Raw genomic sequence first — 22,466 nt, 5'->3', positions numbered from 1 at the left:
GGAGAGCTTCCTCTCCACCCCCCCCCCCCTCCGCCATCAGATTCCTGAATAATTAATTAACCAAAGACATTACTTTACATTTCATGCACTATTTTTTTATTTATAGTAATATTGTAATATGGTTTATAATATAAATGCTTGCACTAAGATGCTGCCACAAAACACCAAATTTCAAAACTTGTTCATAGCAATAAATTTAAATTCTGATTCTGAATGACAGCTCCACCAATGACACATCCCAATGATAAACCCCACCAATGACATCCTCCATCAATGAAAGACCCCCACCAATGACAGACCCTACCAATGTCACACCCCATCAATGACAGACTCACCAATGACATCCCCATCAATGAAAGACCCCCACCAATGACCATCCCCCCACCACCACCAATGACACCCCACCAATGACAAGCTTCCACCAATGACAGACAATGACAGCCTCATCAATGAAAGATCCCATCAATGACAACCACCAATGACAGCCCCTCCAGTCAAAGACCCTCGCCAATGACAGACCCCACCAATGTCACACCCCATCAATGACAGACCCCACCAACGACAGCACCTCATCAATGACAGACCCCACCAATGGCCGACCGCACCAATGACAGTTCCAAACAATTACAGCCCCCACCAATGACAACCCCCCCACCACCAACCACCAATGACAAGCTCCCACCAATGACAGACAATGACAGCCCCACCAATGACAGACGTCCATCAATGACAGTCCCCAGCCATGACACCAATAAGCTGGGGGGGCCCGCGGGCCATGCCGAATCTCCAACGGGGATCTGAAGGTCAAGCCGCTAACCAATCGGAGCGCCTTCCGCAGCAGAGTCCCCGCCTCCTCGGCGCGTCACCGAGCAGGGCGAGATGTACCTCCCCGCGCCGTGGCAGTGACGAAGTGGGAGGGCAGCCGAGCAAGGACTTGATGGCGGTGGCGTCGAGCTCCAAGCTGAACAAGGCTGTGAGGGAGTACTACCTGCGGCTTCCGCAGGACGGACAGGTGCAGGTCACCTACGTGTGGATCGACGGGACGGGCCAACATGTTCGCTCGAAGTGCAGGACCCTGTATCAAGAGCCCAAGTTCGTCCAAGGTGCGATTTGGCCGCCGGCACCGCCGGGCTCCAGTCATTTATCAAAGCAGCACTAACTCTTGTCTTTCTCCCCGACTAGACGTCCCGCAATGGAATTACGATGGCTCGAGTACCGGCCAGTCGGAGGGCTCCAACAGTGACATGTACCTGATTCCCGTGGGTATCTTCCGAGACCCCTTCACCCTGGACCCAAACAAACTCGTCCTCTGCGAGGTTCGCAAGTACAACGGGAAACCTGCAGGTAATACGGGGCCACTCGATCCCAATCACAACATGATCAGAATTGACAAGGCTCCGAAATGGATTGTTTTAGCAGTGCAACTTGCTATAAAATTGCACTGCTTAAAGGGGAGAAAGTGAGGTAGTGTCTCTGGATCATTGACCATTCAGAAATCTGGTGGCAGAGGGGAAGAAGCTGTTTTTGTAACATTGGGTGGTGTTTGTCTTCAGGCTCCTGTATCTCCTTCCTGATAGTAACACTGAGAAGAGGGCATGGCCTGGGTGGTGAGGTCTTTGAGGATGGAGGCTGCTTTCTTGAGGCATCGCCTCTTTTAGATGTCCTTAATAGAGAGAAGACTAATGCTCATGACGGTACCGGTCGAGTCCACAACTCTCTGTCGTCTCCAGAATCCAGGTGATGTGTTCCTTCCCAGGTGCCAGGGTCTGGAATATCTCCGATCCAGTTCATGGCATTCTCAAGAGGGAGGGTGTTGTGGTCTATTTAGGGACTAAATGATGTGGGTAGGAAAGGTGAGGAGGTCCTCCAAAGAAAGTTGAAGGAAAGGACCTCCAGAGTTGTGATCTCAGGTTTGCTACCTGTGCCATGGGCTAGAAAATTTAGAAATAGGATAATGCAGCTTAACACATGGCTAAAGAGATAGGGCTGGAGAGAGGGCTTCACATTTCTGGATAATTGGGCTCTCTTCCAAGGAAGGTGGGACTTGTTCTGATGGGACAGTTTGCATCTGAACTGGAGCAGGGCTAATATCCTTGCAAGAAGGTTTGCTTTAAACTAAATTTGCAGAGGGATGGGTACCAGAGTGCCAGAGCAGATAGTCAAGTGGGGAAGGAAAATTATGACGTGAAGACTGCATGTAAAGTCAGAAATCAAAAGGTTGTATATGGTGGAAATGTTATTGGGTGCATCTATTTCAATGCAAGGTGTATTGTAGGCAAGGCAGACGAGTTTAGAGTGTGGATAGGCACGTGGAATTATGACTTTGTGGCCATTAGTGGTTGCAGGACCAGCAGCTCAATGTTCTGGGCTTCTGTTGTTTCAGATGCGAAAGAGCGGGAAGGATGAAAGGGGGGCATTACTTGTCAGTGAAGATATCACAGCTGTGTTCAGACAGGATAGACTGGAGGGCTTGTCAACTGAGGCTATATGAATGGAGCTCATACAGGAAAGGTATGGCCACACTCCTGCATGGGGTTGTATTATCAGCGAGAATTGGAGGAGCAAATCTGTAGAGAGACAGCAGACAAATGCAGGAAACAAAATTATGATAGTAGCAGACTTTAACTTTCCACATATTGACTGGCACTCCCAATCTGTAAAAAGGCTAGATGTCTTGAAGTTGGTCAAATGAGTTCAGGAAAGTTTTCTAAATTAATATATAGAAGTACCAACTAGAGAGAGAGTGCAATATTGGATCTCCTATTGGGGAATCAAACAGGACAGGTGATAGGCGAACATTTTGGGTCAGTGATCATAATGCCATGAGTTTCAAATAAATTATGGAGAAGGATTTGTCTGGGCCTCTGGTTGAGATTCTAAATTGGAGAAAAGCCAATTTTGAGGAAATGAGACAGGCTCTAGAATTCATGGACTGGGATTTGTTGTTTTCTGACAAGGATGTGTTTGGTAAGTGGAAGGCCTTCAAAGGTGAAATTTTGAGGGTACGGCAGAGACTGAGGACCACAGCACTAGTAGTGAAACCAGTGAAAGTATGGTGGAGGGAGGCAGAGGAATATCTGAGAGACTGCTTTGAATTGGTGGACTGGACCATATTCAAGATTTCAACCTTAGACTTGAATAAATATGCAATATGTGTCACCGACATCATCGAGACCTGCATGGTCGTGTGTGTGCCCATACGGGATGTTCCCCAACCAGAAGCCTTGGATGAATCAGAGGATTCGTAGGCTGCTGAGGGTGAGATCAAGTGTGTTTAAGGCTTACAAGTCCAGGTATAACCTGCAGAAGATTATATCTGCAACAAAGTGGCTATTCCAAAAGAAGCTCGAGACAAAGACAGATACACTCCACCTATGGCAGGCCATTACAGGTGCAGGTCACTTTGGGAGAACTAACTAAAATAGGACATATATGCAAAATAATTGGGCTCTGAGGAGTGCAGTAGAACAGAGGAATCTGGGAAGACAGATACATAATTCCATGAAAGTTGTGTTACAGGTAGAAATGGTTTTAAAGCGTCCTTTTTGCATTTGCCCTTCATAAATCAAAGTATTGAGTATGGGAGTTGGGATGTTATGGCCAAGTTGTATAAGATATTGATGAGGCCAAATTGGAGTATTGTGTTTAGTTTTGGTCACCAAACCACAGGAAAGTTGTCAATAAGATAGAAAGATTGCAGAGAAGATTTAATAGGATGTTGCTAGGATGTTAGTGTCATGATAATGAATATGTATGAGATATACCGGAAGTCACGTGGTATCAGAGAGAGATAAGAACACAAGCAGGAGAACAAAGGAAACTGGAAAAATAAAGACCCTGAGAAGTTTACCTGATAAAACTTGTGTTTAATGTTTTATTAACTTCACATTTCGGGCCACAAATGTGACATTGGCGACGAGGATGAAAGAAGCTTGAAGAAAATTAAAGACTAAAGAAGATTACAGAGAACTTCAAGGTGATAAGAATTTTCTCTTTGACTCGGTACTTTTGGGGCTGGAATATTTCCTCATGGCTGGGGAAGACGGTGACTTTCTAACACATAGTGGAATTGCTCATTTTGACCCAACGGGTGATGCAAGCACTGTAAGTGTGAAGTGGAAGGCATGGCTGGAAGAATTTGAATCCTACGCCGACAGTCGTGGCCTATTTCTAGATACCAGTACAATTGAACAAAAAGCGCAGAGAAGGGCGTTACTTCTTTTCACCGCGGGATCCGCAGTTCGGGAAACATTTAAGACACTTTTGAATACTGGGAGAAAGGATGAGTACCGGAAAGCGGTAGATGCATTAAATGCACACTATGTAGTGACACCGAATGCTACATTTCAACGCCATTTATTTCGGAGAACGAGACAAGAAGATGGCCAGACAATTGCTCAGTACGTGACGAGACTACGCCAGCTAGCTGTTGGATGCAATTACATGCCAGCTGATTTGGACAACCAATTACTGGATCAAGTCGTACAGCACTGCAGATCAGATAAACTCAGAAGACGTCTACTGGAAAGAGGGAGTGAGTTGGAACTCACCGATGCTTTAACCATTGCTGCTGCATTAGAGGCTGTTGAAGGGCAATTTCATACCATGACCCTGAAAGACAACTCAAGCCAGCAAATTAAGAGGCTCTCACATCGCCATAACCAGCCAAGATATACATCGACACAGGACGTGGAGTGTTATCGATGTGGAAACCGAGGTCACTTTGGAAAAGACCCATATTGCCCGGCCAAAGGCAAAGTTTGCAGAAAGTGTGGAGGTAAGGACCACTTTGCAAAGAAGTGCAAAAGCAAGTCCAATGCAGACCAGAAGAGGAAGAGTACAACTTCCAAAGGCAAAGCCTGGGGGAAAGGAAAGTATCCTGGAAAGAAAGATACCATTCGCCAGATAGACGGTGATGATGATGATACCCAGGAGGGACAGAGTTGTTACCAATTTACGTTGAATGAAGTATATCATGAGAAGGTCCCAGTGATCATTGGTGGAGTGACAGTGCAGGTCATTGTAGACTCAGGCAGTGACAGTAATGTGATTGATCGACATTTATGGGAGAAGTTGAAAAGGAAAAAGATCATTTGTACCTCAAAGAAGTGTTCCAAGAAACTGTATCCATACACAGCAACCAAGCCATTGCAGACTATTGGATGTTTTACTGCAACTGTTGAAGCTGGAGATAAGTACACCGAAGCAGAGTTTATGGTTATAGAAGAGAGGGGAGAACCATTGCTGAGTAGCAGCACAGTGCAAGACCTGGCAATACTTCATATTGGAGCTTGTGTCAATTCAATTCAGTCATACGAGGATATGAAGCAAGAATTCCCCGCAGTCTTCCAAGGAGTAGGAAAGCTGAAAGGTCGACAACTTAAGCTAGCGGTGAACCAAATGGTCAAACCCAAGGCACAACCAATGCGCCGAACTCCGTTTGGACTTCGTGGGAAAGTCGAAGCCAAAATTAAAGAATTGATCGAACAAGACATTATTGAACCGGTGGAACATTCGACACAATGGGTCAGTCCCGTAGTGATTGTGCCCAAACCAAAGGGTGACATAAGACTATGTGTTGACATGAGAATGGCCAATGAAGCTATAATTAGAGAATGACACCCTATACCAACAGTGGAGGAAATACTTCAAGAACTAACTACCAGCAAGGTATTCTCAAAAATTGATCTGAAATGGGGCTATCATCAATTAGAGCTGGATCCAGGTTCCCGAGATGTAACAACATTTGTGACTCACTGTGGATTGTATCGTTACAAGAGACTATCATTTGGAATTAATGCAGCTTCTGAGATCTACCAGTATGAAATCCATCGAGTGATTCAAGGCATTCCTGGAGTTGCCAACATTTCTGACGACATCATAGTCCATGCACCAACGAAGGAAGAGCATGACAAACAGTTGAGGCGTGTACTATCTAGACTACAGGAGGCAGGCCTTACCGTGAATGGAAACAAGTGCCAGTTCGGTGTGTCAGAAATGGACTTCATGGGACACAGACTTACACTGGAAGGACTAAACCCCGCAGAGGCCAAGGTGAAAGCTATTGAAGAGGCACGTGCACCTCAGAACGCAACAGAGGTGAGGAGTTTCCTGGGATTGGTCAATTTTTGTGAAAAGTTCATTCCTAATTTCGCTACAGTGGCAGAACCACTAAGGAAACTAACCAGGAAAGGTGTACCATTTCATTTTGGATCTGAGCAGAAGAAAGCATTCACAGCGCTGAAGCAAAGCCTGACAGATGCAAAAACTCTTGGATATTACGATCCGGCGGCATCAACCAAAGTCATAGCGGATGCCAGCCCGGTTGGTTTAGGAGCCGTGTTGGTCCAGATGCACAATGGAGGACCAAGAATCATTGCCTATGCCAGCAGATTGTTGTCAGATGTGGAAAGAAGATACTCTCAGACAGAGAAAGAAGCACTCGGACTTGTATGGGCCTGTGAGAGGTTCCATGCATATTTATACGGCATTGAATTTGAACTCATCACAGATCATTAGCCATTAGAGGTGATCTATGCACCTAGATCCAAACCATGTGCCAGAATAGAGAGATGGGTACTCAGACTACAACCCTACAAATATAAAGTAATCCACATTGCAGGGAAAACAAACATTGCAGATCCGCTGTCCAGATTGGTGAAGGATGGTGGTCCACGATCCAAGTCAGAATTGGGAACAGAAACGGAGAGCTTTGTACGCTTCGTAGCTATTCAGTCGACACCGAAAGCTGTGACTACGAAGGAAGTCGAGAGAGAATCCGAACGTGATCCAGAACTCACGGAAGTAAGAGAATGCATACAGAGTGGACAATGGGACAAGTGTACTCACAAGGCTTACATTCCCATTAGAGACGAACTTAGTTGCATCGGACAGTGTGTATTAAGATGTTGCAGATTGGTGATACCGCAAAGATTGAGACTGAAGATCGTATCCTTAGTGCATGAAGGACACCTAGGTATTGTTGGTACCAAGCAAAACCTCAGGACCAAGGTATGGTGGCCAGGTTGTGTTAAAGACGCAGAGAAATTTGTTAAAACTTGTCACGGATGTCAAATCACAAGTAGGAGTAATCCGCCAGAACCGATCCGGAGTACACAACTCCCGACAGGACCATGGATCGACGTAGCTGTTGATTTTCTTGGACCTTTACCGACGGGTGAATCAATTATGGTAGTGATAGATTACTACAGCAGATACTATGAGTACGTGGTGTTGAAGTCCACAACCACTGAAAAAATAATACAAGCATTAGCAGAGATATTCGCAAGATATGGATTACCTGTTACATTATACTCTGACAACGGTCCACAATTCATTTCAGAGACATTTGCGGAATACATGAGGACCACAGGTATCCACCATCATAAAGTAACTCCGAAATGGCCGCAAGCCAACGGAGAAGTAGAGAGACAAAATCAGTCCATTGAAAAACGATTGAGGATTGCACACGCAGAAGGACAAAATTGGCGAGAAGCATTGCTATCTTATGTGGCTGTCTATCGAGCAACGCCTCATGCAACCACTGGAAAAAGTCCTGCAGAAGCATTTTTTGGGAGAAACATCCGCACAAAAATGCCAGAAATAAAGGAAATCCGAGACGACCAGGAGATGAGGGACCACGATGCTGAAAAGAAAGGTGCAGCAAAGCTGTACACAGATTCGAAACGTGGAGCCAAGTACTCAGACATCATGCCAGGAGATAATGTTCTAGTGAGGCATGAAACTGGTGGTAAGCTAGACACACCTTATTACCATCAACCCTATACTGTCGTATCCAGAAGTGGAAGTATGGTGACAGTCAAGTCTCCGACTGGAGTCCTTTATAAGAGAAATGTATCAGGTGTAAAAAGGTACCAGTCCAGAGATACATCGAGCGAAGAGGTTGAAAGGCCAATACGAGATGCTGAAACTGAGAAACCTGATGATGTTCCAGAGGCAGTTACCAGCACTCCTGATGAAGTGACTAGAGCGCCAGAAACACCCAAAGCCGTGGCGAGCAGTATTTCCGACGCTGAGAGTGAACAACCGAGAAGCGACGACAATATCGCAGGCAGGCCGAAAGGAAACCGGAAAGTGCCCAAACGATACGAAGACTTTGTGCCATAGTTTTAATAAGAACTTTGGGACAGTATTTTAATCTTGTATCATAAAGTGCATGTATGAGTGCTGTAGGAAGTAAATTTTATGTAGTTGAGTTATAGTATTACCATTAGTTACGATGTTTGTATGTTTCCGAGGGATATTGGTAAGTGAAGGTAAAGTTTATTTCTGATTAAAGGAGGGATGTCATGATAATGAATATGTATGAGATATACCGGAAGTCACGTGGTATGAGAGAGAGATAAGAACACAAGCAGGAGAACAAAGGAAACTGGAAAAATAAAGACCCTGAGAAGTTTACCTGATAAAACTTGTGTTTAATGTTTTATTAACTTCACATTTTGGGCCACAAATGTGACAGTCAGGAACTGAGTTACATGGAAAGATTAAACAGGTTTGGGTGGCATGGTTGACGTAGCCGTTAGCGCATTATCGTTGCAGCACCTGTGATCAGGACTGGGGTTTGAATCCTGCACTGTCTGTGAGGAGTTTGTATGTTCTCCCTATGTGTGCATGGGTTTTTCCCCAGGGGCTCCAGTTTCTTCCCATCTTTTGATACGTAGGTTAATTGGGTCTCACCAACTCATGGACTGAAATGGCCTGTTACCGTTCTATATGTCTAAATTTTTTTAAAAGTACTTTATTCCCTTTACTTTATTCCCTTAAGCATAGAAGAATGAGAGAAGATTTGATAGAGGTATACAAAATTATGAGTGTTATGGATAGAGTAAACGTAACTAAGCTTTAGGGAGTAGGGAGAGGAGAGGAGAGGAGAGGAGAAGGACAGAAAAGAAAAGAGTCCGGGGCAGGTAAGAAAACTTTTTTAAAAGTTTCTTACCAGGGTCTGCGGGGAGGAGTCGGCGTCGGAGGCGGCCATTGGTCGAGCCAGCGTACAGGAGAGTGTGACGGGAAGGTAAGGTCTTTTTAAAGACTCTTACTGGGGACAGAGCTTAGCAGTAGGGAGAGGAGAGGAGAGGAGAGGAGAAGGACAGAAAAGAAAAGAGTCCGGGGCAGGTAAGAAAACTTTTTTAAAAGTTTCTTACCAGGGTCTGCGGGGAGGAGTCGGCGTCGGAGGCGGCCATTGGTCGAGCCAGCGTACAGGAGAGTGTGACGGGAAGGTAAGGTCTTTTTAAAGACTCTTACTGGGGACAGAGCTTAGCAGTAGGGAGAGGAGAGGAGAGGAGAGGAGAGGAGAAGGACAGAAAAGAAAAGAGTCCGGGGCAGGTAAGAAAACTTTTTTAAAAGTTTCTTACCAGGGTCTGCGGGGAGGAGTCGGCGTCGGAGGCGGCCATTGGTCGAGCCAGCGTACAGGAGACTGTGACGGGAAGGTAAGGTCTTTTTAAAGACTCTTACTGGGGACAGAGCTTAGCAGTAGGGAGAGGAGAGGAGAGGAGAGGAGAAGGACAGAAAAGAAAAGAGTCCGGGGCAGGTAAGAAAACTTTTTTAAAAGTTTCTTACCAGGGTCTGCGGGGAGGAGTCGGCGTCGGAGGCGGCCATTGGTCGAGCCAGCGTACAGGAGAGTGTGTAGGGGTTAATTGGTAAAAGGCCAATAAATAAGAGGGACAGCGAGCGGCCAGCGAGTGAGTGGCCCAGTGAAGGAGTGGGACTTCCAGGCTTTGGCTCATCAGGCTTCGGCGAAAGCAGGCGGAGAGAAAGCTAAGATAGTCTTTATTACTACTTCATTGGGGTAAGGGATGAGTGTTAAGGCTGTGTGTTGTCGGGAGTGCCAGATGTGGGAGGTCCTGGAGTCTTCCAGACTCCCGGATGTCCATATCTGCACTAGGTGTGTCGAGTTGCAGATTGTCAGGGACCGTGTTAGGGAACTAGAGCTGCAGCTCGATGACCTCAGGCTGGTTAGGGAAACAGAGGTAGTCATAGACAGGAGTTACAGCCAGGTGGTCACGCCAGGGCCACGGGAGGATGAAAGGTGGGTAACTGTTAGGAGAGGGACAAAAGAACGTAAGGTGCCAGAGACGAGCCCTGTGAATGTAACCCTCAGCAATAAGTACGCCTCTTTGAGCACTGTTGAGGGGGACATCAAGGTTGGGGGGAGTGACAGTGGCTGTGCCTCCGGCACGAGGTTGGCCCCTGTAGCTCAGAAAGGGAGGGAAAGGAAGAGGAGGGCAATTGTGGTAGGAGACTCCATAGTTAAGAGGACGGATAGGGGATTCTGCGGACGCAGCAAGGAGAACCGGATGGTGGTTTGCCTCCCTGGTGCCAGGGTCCGAGATGTTGCTGCTCGTGTCCCAGATATCCTAAAGTGGGAGGGACAGGAGCCAGAGGTCGTGGTACATGTAGGTACCAATGACATAGGGAGAATTAGAGAAGAGGTCCTAAAAAGTGAGTACAGGCAGTTAGGTAGGGAGTTAAAAAGAAGGACCGCAAAGGGGGTAATCTCTGGATTACTCCCTGTGCCACGTGACAGTGTGAATAGAAATAGGATGAGGTGGAGGATTAACACGTGGCTGAAGGGGTGGAGTAAGGGGCAGGGTTTTAAGTTTCTGGATAACTGGGACCTTTTTTGGGGGAGATGTGACCTGTATAGTAAGGACGGGTTACACTTAAATCCCAGGGGGACCAGAATCCTGGCAGAGGTATTTGCTAGGGCTACTCAGGATCCTTTAAACTAGAATGGTTGGGGGGAGGGAACAAAATAGTACAGAGCAGTAAGGAGAAGGTTAGAATGAAAACAATGAAAGTTTGTAGTAAGTATTTGAATATGGATGGGCAGGTGATAGAGAAGGGAAATGCTCTGGAAGAAGATGAAGGGCAATTGTCAGGAAAAGTAAATAATGTTGTTCTTAAAGATGAGGGAAAACAGGGATTAAAAAATGGGAAATCCCTGAAATTCATATATTTTAATGCCAGGAGTATTGTAAAAAAGGTGGATGAGCTGAAGGTGTGGATTGATACTTGGAAGTATGATGTGGTAGCGATTAGTGAGACATGGTTGCAGGAGGGATGTGATTGGCAACTGAATATCCCTGGGTTTCGTTGTTTTAGGTGTGATAGAGTCGGAGGGGCAAGAGGAGGTGGGGTTGCATTGCTTGTCAGGGAAAATATTACAGCGGTGCCTAGGAAGGATAGATTAGAGGGCACATCCACGGAGGCTATTTGGGTGGAACTGAGGAGTAGGAAAGGAGAGGTTACACTTGTAGGGGTGTATTATAGACCACCCGGAGGGGACCGAGGCCTAGAGGAGCAAATCTGTAGGGAGATAGTAGATATTTGTGATAAGCACAGGGTTGTAATTATGGGAGATTTTAATTTTCCACATATAGATTGGGAAACACATTCTGTGAAAGGAATGGATGGGTTAGAGTTTGTGAAATGTGTGCAAGATAGTTTTTTACAACAATATGTAGTGGTGCCGACCAGAGAAGGAGCAGTGTTAGATCTACTGTTGGCAAATGGGATGGGTCAAGTGACGGAGGTTAGTGTTGGCGAGCACTTCGGGTCCAGTGATCATAATGCCATCAGCTTCAATGTCATTATGGAAAGAGAGAAATCAGGGCCAAGGATTGAGGTTTTTGATTGGGGAAAAGCTAGATTTGAGGAGATGCGAAAGGACTTGCAGGGTGTGCATTGGGACAATTTGTTTTATGGGCAGGATGTAGTAGAGAGATGGAAGTCTTTTAAAGATCAGATTTTGAGAGTGCAAAAGCTTTATGTTCCTGTTAGGTTAAAAGGAGGGGCAAAAGGTTTGAGAGAGCCGTGGTTTTCAAGGAATATTGGAAACTTGGTTCGAAGAAAAAGGGAGGCGTACATTAGATATAAGAAGCATGGAGTTAAGGAGATGTTTGAAAGATACATTGAATGTAAGAGGAATCTTAAGAGAGGAATTAGGAAAGCTAAAAGAAGGTACGAGAAAACTATGGCAAGCAGGGTGAAAACAAATCCAAAAGAGTTCTACAAATATGTTAATGGTAAGAGGAAAGCTAGAGACAAAATTGGTCCCTTAGAAAATCAGAGTGGAAAACTGTGTGTGGAACCTAGAGAAATGGGGGAGATATTGAACAGTTTCTTTTCTTCGGTATTCACTAAGGAGAAGGATATTGGGAGATGTGGGATAAAAAAAGCAAATTGGGTAAATATGGGGAATATAGAGATTACAAAAGGTGTAGTTTTAAGGCTTTTGAAGAATATAAAGGTGGATAAGTCTCCAGGACCAGACGGGATCTTCCCCAGGACATTGAGAGAAGTGAAGGAGGAAATAGCAGAGGCTCTGGCGGTAATTTTTCGAATGTCATTAGATATGGGGATAGTGCCGGAGGATTGGCGCATTGCGCATGTGGTTCCGTTATTTAAAAAGGGTTCAAGGAGGAAGCCTGGCAACTATCGGCCTGTAAGTTTGACGTCTGTGGTAGGTAAATTAATGGAGAAAATTCTTAGAGATAGTACTTATAAACATCTGGATAGACAGGGTCTGATCAGGAGTACTCAACATGGATTTGTGGGAGGAAGGTCATGTTTGACCAATCTGATTGAATTTTTTGAAGAGGTGACTAGGAATGTGGATGAGGGTAGCGCAGTGGATGTTGTCTATATGGACTTCAGTAAGGCCTTCGATAAGGTACCACATGGAAGGTTAGTTAGGAAGGTGCAGTCTTTAGGTATAAATTTTGAGATAGTCAAATGGATTGAACATTGGCTGAAAGGGAGAGGCCAGAGAGTGGTAGTGGATAATTGTCTGTCAGGTTGGAGGCCGGTGACCAGTGGTGTGCCTCAAGGATCTGTATTGGGCCCATTGTTGTTCGTTATATACATTAATGATCTAGATGATGGGGTGGTGAATTGGATTAGTAAATATGCAGACGATACTAAGATAGGTGGAATAGTGGATAATGAAGAAGGTTTTCTAGGATTGCAGAGGGATTTGGGCTGCTTAGAAAAGTGGGCTGAAAAATGGCAGATGGAATTTAATGCTGATAAGTGTGAGGTGCTTCATTTTGGTAAGAAGAATCAGAATAGGACATATGTGGTAAATGGGAGAGCATTGAGGAATACAGAAGAGCAGAAAGATTTAGGAGTGACGGTACATCGTTCCCTGAAGGTAGAAACTCACGTGAATAGGGTGGTGAAGAAGGCTTTTAGTATGCTGGCCTTTATCAATCATTGCATGGAATATAGGAGTTGGGAGGTGATGTTGAGATTGTATAAGACGTTGGTGCGGCCTAATTTGGAGTTCTGTGTGCAGTTCTGGTCGCCTAATTATAGGAAGGATATAAACAGAGTGGAGAGAGTGCAGAGAAGGTTTACCAGAATGTTGCCTGGGTTTAAGCATCTGGAGTATGGGGAGAGATTGGACAGATTGGGTCTTTATTCTTTGGAGCGTAGAAGGTTGAGAGGGGATTTGATAGAAGTATTTAAGATTATGAAAGGGATAGACAGAGTGGATGTGGATAGACTATTTCCGTTAAGAGGAGGAAAGATTAAAACAAGAGGACATGAGTTAAGAATTAAGGGGCAGAGGTTTAGAGGTAACATGAGGGGGAACTTCTTTACTCAGAGAGTGGTAGCTGTGTGGAATGATCTTCCGGGAGAAATAGTGGCGGCGGAGTCAATTGTATTATTTAAGAAAAGGTTGGACAGGTATATGGATGAGAGGAAGATGGAGGGTTATTGGCATTGTGCAGGGAGGTGGGATTAGAAAGGGGTGTTTGGTTCGGTGCGGACTAGAAGGGCCTAATGGCCTGTTTCCGTGCTGTAATTGTTATTATTATTATTATATCCATTTATTATTATATCCATTCTACTGATGTTGGGTGAGATACAATCCTGAGGACATGGGTTAGAGTGAAAGGGAAAAAGTTTAGGGAGAACATGAATGGGAATGTCTTCACTCAGAGAGTAATAGGAGTGTGGAACAAACTGCCAGTTTAAGTGGTGAATGCAGGCTTAATTTTAACTTTTAAGAAAAATTTGGACGGATACGTGGATGGGAGAGGTATGGGGGGAGAGGGCTATGAACTGGATGAAAGTCAATGAGACCAGGCAAAATAATTATTGGGCACAGACTAGAATGGCCTTTTTCTGTCCTATAATGGTCTTTGGCTTTGTGGTACAAGCTCCTGTACCTCCTTCCTGATGGTAGCAGAGCGAAGAAGTTTGAGGCTATTTTCTGAAGTCACAGCCTTTTGTAGATGTCCTTACTGGTGTGAAGACTGATGCCTGTGATGGTGCTGGCTGAGTTCACAACTCTCTAGTCTTTTCCTGTCCTGTGTATTGGCACTTTCATACTAGACAGTGATGCCACCAGTTAGAATGGTCTCCATGGTACACCTATAGAAACATTTCAAGTCTTTTGTGACATACCAAATCTCCTCAAACTCGTCACAAAGTATATCCATTGGCAAGCATTCTTCATGATCACATGGACATGGAGATCCCCATGGCAAATCCTCAGAGATTATGACACTGAGAAATTTGAAGTTTTTAACCCTTTTCACTGCTGACTCCTCAATGAGGACTTGTTTGTATTCTCCTGGTTTCCCCCTCCTGAAGTCTAGAAGTGGTTCCTTAATTTTGATGACTTTGAGTGATATCTGCACCTTTTTAGATTTTACTGTGCATGAAAATGTTGGCACTGATCATTGTTTTGTGTGGAATCTCTCTCCTCTAATGCTTTTGCAGAAACCAACCTGAGGTACAGTTGCAAAAAGGTGATGGAGCAAGCGAAGGACGCTCACCCCTGGTTCGGCTTGGAACAGGAATACACTCTGCTGGGCATTGATGGAAATCCATATGGGTGGCCAAAAAATGGATTTCCTGGACCACAGGGTGAGGAGGAAAAAAATCCTGGTTGTAAAGATGATGCCCTGTACCCCCCAAATACAAACAGAATATTGGAATCAGGGTTATTGTCAAGAACATTTTTCATGACATTTACAGCAGTATTGTGCATTACAGGTGCATTATTGCTGTAAATTACAATTCCATAAATACACTAGTTAAAAATAAATAATTACTTTAAAAAAAAAGTTAAAAGGTGTGGTAGTGTCAATAGTTCACAAAAATCTGGCGGCAGAACAGAAAGAGCTGTTTTGTAATGGGTGTTTATCTTCAGCCTCCTGTACCTCCTTCGAGGCCCAGAACCAACAGAACACGACCCATGCTCCTGCCTACTTTGTCATGAGAACCTTCCTGCTTATAGTTCAGCAATCGTTTGTATTGCAAAGCCAACAAGAAGCTTGGCAGGTGTAATATCAATTGCACTACTAAAGTGGGCTCGTGAATGGCAAATGACTTTTCATTTTTAAAGCCATTTATTAATATAGATGCAGGAAAGCATCTTGATATTTTAAATTAACATAATTAGTATTGTTGTATAGTCTCTACACTGTTTACATAATTTTGTCTACATTAGGACCATACTACTGTGGTGTTGGAGCAGACAAAGCATATGGCAGAGATATAGTGGAAGCTCACTATAAAGCATGCCTCTACGCTGGAGTGAAGATCACAGGAACCAACGCTGAAGTCATGCCATCACAGGTAGCATGGTGTTCAGAGGTTCCCTGCAATTGTGGCTTGCACTTAACTCTGCAAGTCTGATTAAATGGTAAACTTGTTTCTGCTTTCTCTCAGTGGGAGTTTCAAGTGGGGCCATGTGAAGGGATTGAAATGGGAGACCATTTGTGGATGGCCAGATTCATCCTTCATCGCATTTGTGAAGATTTTGGAGTTGTGGCTACGCTTGATCCGAAACCAATGACTGGAAACTGGAATGGAGCGGGGTGCCATGCCAACTTCAGCACTGAAAGTATGAGGAAACCAGGAGGACTCAAGTGAGCTGCTTTTTATTCTGTTCTAGATCTGTTCATGAGTTATCAGTTGGAGGAAGGGATTGTTCTTTCAGCTGGTATCAACTTGAGGGGCTGAATGTCTCTTAGAAATCTAGAAACAGAAACTGTCTTTTTCTTTCTTTCTTTTTCAATCTTTTTATTATTATTATAATTTATAAACACATACAGTTCAAAGAGATATAAAAAATACATAGTAAGTAATGAATTAATACAGAGATATTAAACAATAATATTACAGAATAAAAATATATCATAAAAATTTTTTTTTGATCAGTTTAGGGTGTGAACTATCTCTAAAAAAAAAGATATAATTAATAACAATATATGAAAAAAGAGGAAAAAAAAACCCAAAAAAGAAGAAAAAACAAATCTGAATTAAAAAAACAAAAAAAAAACAAAAAAAAACCTACAGATATAGCTAAACCACACTGATCACTCTGATCTCATCTTACAGCCCAATTATCATACATAATCATAGAAAGAAAACAGAGCCAGATCAACTCACCACAAATGAAAATATTGAATAAATGGTCGCCAGGTTAACTCAAACTTAGAAGGGGATTCATAGACAGAGTTTCTAATTTTCTCTAAATTTAAACATAGTATAGTTTGGGTAAACCATTGGAAAACAGTGGGAGGATTAACCTCTTTCCAATTCAATAGTATAGATCTTCTAGCCATTAGTGTAAGAAAAGCAATCATACGATCCGCAGGAAGAGATAAATAAGTCAAATCTATCATAGGTAATCCAAAAATTGCAGTAATGGGATGTGGTTGTAAATCAATATTCAAAACAGTAGATATAATGGAAAAAATTTCCTTCCAATAATTCTGTAAAGAGGGACAGGACCAAAACATATGTGTAAGGGAAGCTATTTCCAATTGACATTTATCACATATAGGATCGATATGAGAATAAAAGCGATGGAGTTTATCTTTAGACATATGAGCTCTATGAACAACTTTAAACTGTATTAGTGAATATTTTGCACATAGAGAAGAAGAGTTTACCAGTCGCAGAATTTTATTCCAATTTTCATTAGAAATATGAAGGTTGAGTTCTCTTTCTCAATCATTTTTAAACTTTTCAAAAGTCCCAGAATTTATTTTTGTAATTATATTATATAATTTAGATCTCACACCTTTTGGAGGGAATTTTGAATATAGTATATCCTCTAAAACAGTCGTAGTCTCCCGATTGGGAAAAGAGGGTAAAGTCGAAACTAAGAAACTCCTAATCTGCAAATATCGAAAGAAATGAGATCGAGGTAAATCATATTTCATGGATAATTGTTCAAATGACATGCAAGAGTTATCCAAGAATAAATCCGAAAAGCATGTTATACCTTTAACTTTCCAGAGTAAATAAGCTTGATCAATTAGAGAGGGATGAAAAAGGAAATTTAGTACAATAGGAGTTTCCAAGATAAAATGACTTAGGCCAAAAAATCTCCGGAATTTAAACCATATACGTAGTGTATGTTTAGCCATTGGATTATCAATTTGTTTATATAATTTAGTAAGAGTAAAAGGGAGAGCAGCTCCCAAAATAGAGCTAATTGAAAAATTTTGTATCGGTTTAATTTCTAAATTTACCCAATGGGGATTTAAAGATAATTCTGAATAATTCAACCAATACCTTAAGTAACTAATATTAATTGCCCAGTAATAAATTCTAAAGTTGGGTAATGCCAACCCTCCCTCTAGTTTAGATTTCTGTAAATATTTTTTCCCCAATCTAGGATTCTTGTTTTGCCAGATATATGAGGACAATTTAGAATCGACCTTATCAAAAAAAGATTTAGGAACAAAAATAGGCATAGCTTGGAATATATATAAAAATTTAGGTAAGATCATCATCTTAATAGCATTAATTCGGCCTATCATGGATAGGGATAATGGTGACCAATTGGTAAGTAAACTGTCGATCAGGTCCTAGAAACAGAAACTGTCATGAAGAAGTTTAAAAGCAAAAGAGCAACACAGAGATCTTCTTGGCTGTGATAGAGACTTTGTGTCCAATTCTAGGTACCACACCAGGTAAATTGTAAAGACAAGAGAGGGTGCAGACGAGATTTACTAAAGTATCCATCAATGAGGAGTTATAGTTGAATAGATGGGAGTAGCTGAGACTGTTCACCTTGGAAATAAGAGATTGTGAGGGAACTTTAGGGGTGAAAATAGAAAGAGGTTCTGAATAACAAATCCTCATCATTAGATACTAATGAGATTTACCTGCTGGGTTTCTCCAGCTGTTTATACTGCTAACATAAGATGTTAATTGGGATAAATATCTTTTGAAACTACAGTATTTCCCATAATTATGATACCTTTTATTTCTAAAATGTTCAACATTTTAAATCAAATATGAACTGCATTCATTTCAACATTTTGTAACTACATAAACAACCTCAAATGTTCATTCTTGGGACAAGTACATGGGGGTTGGTTCAAAGTTGGACTTCAAATCATGACTGGGGCACACAGATGGTGAGAACAAAGGAGCAAACTAGAGAGATTAAGGCTTGAAATAATGTGTGGGGCAAGATTACAAGATAAAGGAGCAGAAGTAGGCCCATTGGCCCATGTGCTGATCCATCCTCCCACTCAGCCCCATTCCCTGTGGCCATCCTCCTCATGACCCTTGATGCCATGACTAATCAAATACCTATCAATCTCTGCCTTAAATACAGCCAATTACCTCGATTCCACAGCGGTCTGTAGCAACAAGTTCCAAAGACTCACGACTCTCTGACGAAAGAAATGGTTCCACATCTCAGTTTTAAATTGATGCCCTTTTACATTTAAATTTATTAAATTTAATTTTTTTTAATTTTCAATTTAAACATACACAACTGTAACAGGCCCTTTCAGCCCATGAGGCTGTGCCACCCAATTACATCCAATTGACCTACAACCCCGGTACGTTTTGAGTGGTGGGAGGAAACCAAAGCCCCTGCGGGAACCCCATGCAGATATGGGGAGAATGTACAAATTCCTTACAGATGGCGCGGGATTTGAATCCCGATTGCTGCTGCTGTAACAGCATTGCGCTAATCACTACACTAGTCGTGCCGCCCTCTTGTCCTAGACTCCCCTATTATGGGATACAACCTTATCACATTTACTCTCTCCAGGCCTTTCAGTATTCAAAATTTCTCTGAGGTTCCCCCCTCGTCCTTCTGTACTCCAATGAGTGCAATCCAAGAGCCAACAAATGCTCTTCATATGCTAACCCATCCATTTCTGGCATATTTCCAGTAAATCTTCTCTGAACCTTCCCCAACGCCATTACTTCTTTTCTCAAATAAGGCACCCAAAGCTGTACACAGTACTCCAAATACCCTATAGAGTCTCAACATTACTTCCCTGCTCTTGTATGCTATTCCTCTCCAAATGAACGTCATCATTGCATTCACCATCTTCACCACCGACTCAACCTGGAGGTTAACCATTAGGGTATCCTACATAAGGACTCACTCCCAAGTCCCTTTGCAGCTCGGAATTTTGAATTTTCTTCCCATCTAAATAATAATCTGCCTGCTTATTTCTTCCACCAAAGTCCACTTTCCAACATTGTATTTCATCTGCCAACTCTTTGCCCATTCTCCTAATCTATTCAAGTCTCAGTATCCTCAGCACCACCTGCCCTACCACCTCTTTTGGTGTCATCTGAAAATTTAGCCACAAGGTCATCATTTCATAATCCAAATCATTTATATGCAACCTAAAAGGAAGCGGCCCCAGTACTGACCCCTTCAGAACACTGCTGGCAACCAATGCTCTACCCATGTTAGTATCCTTCCTGTAATTCCATGGGTTCTCATCTTGTTTATCAGCCTCGTGTGACACCTTGCTGAAGGCCTTTTGTAAGTTCCAATACACAACATCCACAGCATCTCCTCTGTCTATCCTACTTATCATCTCATCAAAAAATTGCTAAAGGTTTTGTCAGGCATAATTTTCTTTTAAGGAAACCATGCTGTCTTGGGCCTATAATTTTATGCATCTCTAGCTAGTCTATAACCACATCCTTGCTGATCATCTCCAACAGCTTCCCAACCACTGACCTCAGGCTAATAGGACTATAATTTTTTGCTGCCTCCTTTGAGTGACATTTGCGATCTTCCAGTCCACCAGAACCATGCCAGAATCCAATGATTCCTGGGTTCAATGTAGCCAATATCTAGAGTCAGAGACTTGAGCTCTTCTGTCATTGTTCTCCAGAATTATTACCACTATACAGTGGTCAGTACGGTTACCATTGTGGTTAGGGCTATGCTATTACAACACCAGGATTCCGGTTTTGAATCCAGCTCGATCTTTAAGTAGTTTTTAGGTTCTCGGTTCTTCCCATGCCTGCATAGGTTTCCTTTGGGTGCTCCGGTTTCCTCCCACCCTTCATAATGTATGGGGTTTGTAGGTTAATTGCGGGTTTGGGCGGCATGCGCTTGTGGACCAGAAAGATCTTTTATGTGCTATATGTTAAATTTAAATTTATACAATTTCTTAAATCTGGGGTAGTTCATTTTACAGCCATGTCGACTTCTTCACCATGTACAGACTTGTTTCCTTCCTTTTTTGAAATTATTGCTGGTTTTCCTAATTGCTTTAGTGACCTGGGCTGTAGTTTAGATGTACTCTGCAACAGACTGTCACTGGTACACAGCATCTCAGAACTGCCGATATTGCAGATAGTGGGTGAAGATGTTGTCAAATATGGTGTTATGAGCCCAGAGGACCCCAAAACCCAGCAGCAATAGAAATACACCAAGACAAATGGTTACTTAAACCAAAGTTACTTTTAATTATCTTTAAACATGAAAATAGGATCAAACTTCAACTTATTACTATTAACTTAACACCCTTCTAATTCTAAGGGCATGTGTATGTAATGTATATATAAGTTCAAAAAAGGTTCTTTGATTCACAGTCCAATCTCGCTTCTCATTCCTCCAAGTTCACTGTTGTCAGACAATTGTTACACTGTGCACAGAATTTAACATTTATGGATCTTCACCAGGCTTTGGTGCTTGAAAAGTAAATGGTTATCACTCAGGAAGGTTCTTGTCGGTTTTCAGAGAGAGAGATTTGTTGCTTGTTGGACACAACTGATTCCTTCTGATTAGCCACTTCATTGTCTTGCTGAAGAAACGTGCATTATCAGGATTTTCCAGATGATAACCTCTTTCTTTCAGGTCATCACAGAGTTCCATTTTGTTTTCCTTATTTTAAGTGAAACATTGTGCAGCCTGTCCTCTCCTCTTGTATGGACCACAAGGGTTTTGATCAGGCTGAACTAAGAACTCATAACCCATCTTCAAAATGTGATTTTTCCAGAAGCTTGCCAGCTGCTGCTGAACTGTAGAACTGCAGTCTCTCTCTCTCTCTCTCTCTGAGAAAAGCCTGTTTGTCTCTCTCAGCTTGCAAAACCACATGACCTCCCTAGAACAGCAAACTGCACTCAGACAGACTGAGGCACCAGACCCGATCTTCTGAGTCCATTCATCTCTTGCTTTCCAAAACAATAATCCATTACTCAACAGCATGTCCAATTAACACCTACTTGTGAAGTACCTAGGCATTCTTCAAAGTATGTGCAAAGGCACTTGGAGCTTAGACTGTCTGGCTTGAGCAGAGCTCTGGCACTTTAAATGAAATCTGCTTTGAAGTGTTTGTATCTGTGTGTGACCTAACTAAAAACCCCACAACCTATCTCCTCCAAAAACAATCTATACACAATATAAAATATAACATAATCTTTCACAATATGGAATGTATGTTTGGAAGTAGGTCAAGTTTGAAATGTTGCAGAATGAGAGTGAACAGACTTGTGTTTAAATGTTTGGTTTAGGTACATTGAAGAAGCAATTGAAAAGCTGAGTAAGAAGCACTCATACCACATCCAATTGTACGATCCGAGAGGAGGGATGGACAACTGTCGGAGATTGACTGGTCAACAAGAAACGTCAAGTATTAGTGACTTCTCAGCTGGGATAGCAAACCGTGGGGCTAGCATCCGAATCCCACGCCAGGTTGGACACGATCAGTATGGATACTTTGAGGATAGACGACCAGCTGCCAATTGTGACCCTTATATTGTTACTGAGGCCCTGGTCAGGACTTGTATCTTAAATTAAACTGGAAATTGCACTAAGTAATGAGCTTGAGAATGACAGGAATGCTTGATATCTCTGGAGCTGACCAACATTTTTAATCCATCAGTCAATGTTCTTCCTTTGTCTCATCTTTTTTTAAAAAGAAATTCACGATTCAACTCTGTAAATTGTTATTATTCCCTTTGGAAGTGTTATTTTAAATGCTTATATTTCATGTTCAGTCTATCTATTCATCAAGTCCAGAATTAATTTGTAGGGTTCTTGATTGTACTTTGACAAGAGGAAGGGTGGGTGGGGGGGGGTCTTTTAATATTATATTTCCTATAGTGATTTTGTTTTCTCACAGTAGGTACTTGATTAAATCTGCTCATAAGCTTGGTTATCTTTGGTCTTGGTACAAAATCTTGGTTTCCGTCTGCAA

At 42.6% G+C, this 22,466-nt stretch overlaps 1 protein-coding gene across 1 annotated transcript; it reads left to right on the top strand.

Annotated features, from left to right (window-relative positions):
- The first annotated feature begins 684 nt into the window (after positions 1 to 684).
- LOC138762314 (glutamine synthetase-like) lies at positions 685 to 22,203 on the top strand. Its single transcript, XM_069936071.1, has 6 exons — positions 685 to 1,103; positions 1,183 to 1,344; positions 14,755 to 14,901; positions 15,488 to 15,615; positions 15,709 to 15,908; positions 21,781 to 22,203. Exons 1-6 carry the CDS (start codon positions 743 to 745, stop codon positions 22,064 to 22,066), a joined length of 1,284 nt encoding a protein of 427 aa, XP_069792172.1. The 5' UTR covers positions 685 to 742; the 3' UTR covers positions 22,067 to 22,203.
- The last annotated feature ends 263 nt before the right edge of the window (positions 22,204 to 22,466 follow it).

This window comes from Narcine bancroftii, chromosome 1, assembly GCF_036971445.1.
Source record: "Narcine bancroftii isolate sNarBan1 chromosome 1, sNarBan1.hap1, whole genome shotgun sequence".
Classification (NCBI taxonomy): Eukaryota; Metazoa; Chordata; class Chondrichthyes; order Torpediniformes; family Narcinidae; genus Narcine; species Narcine bancroftii.
Note: the sequence above shows the minus strand (reverse complement) of the source record. Positions and strands in the feature narration are given on the sequence as shown.

Bases quoted from the DNA above. Each gene is read 5' to 3' on its own strand.
- LOC138762314 (XM_069936071.1), top strand. From the start codon at position 743: ATGACACCAATAAGCTGGGGGGGCCCGCGGGCCATGCCGAATCTCCAA. The intron at 1,104-1,182 runs GTGCGATTTGGC...CTCCCCGACTAG, and splicing joins AGAGCCCAAGTTCGTCCAAG to ACGTCCCGCAATGGAATTAC. The intron at 15,616-15,708 runs GTAGCATGGTGT...GCTTTCTCTCAG, and splicing joins CTGAAGTCATGCCATCACAG to TGGGAGTTTCAAGTGGGGCC.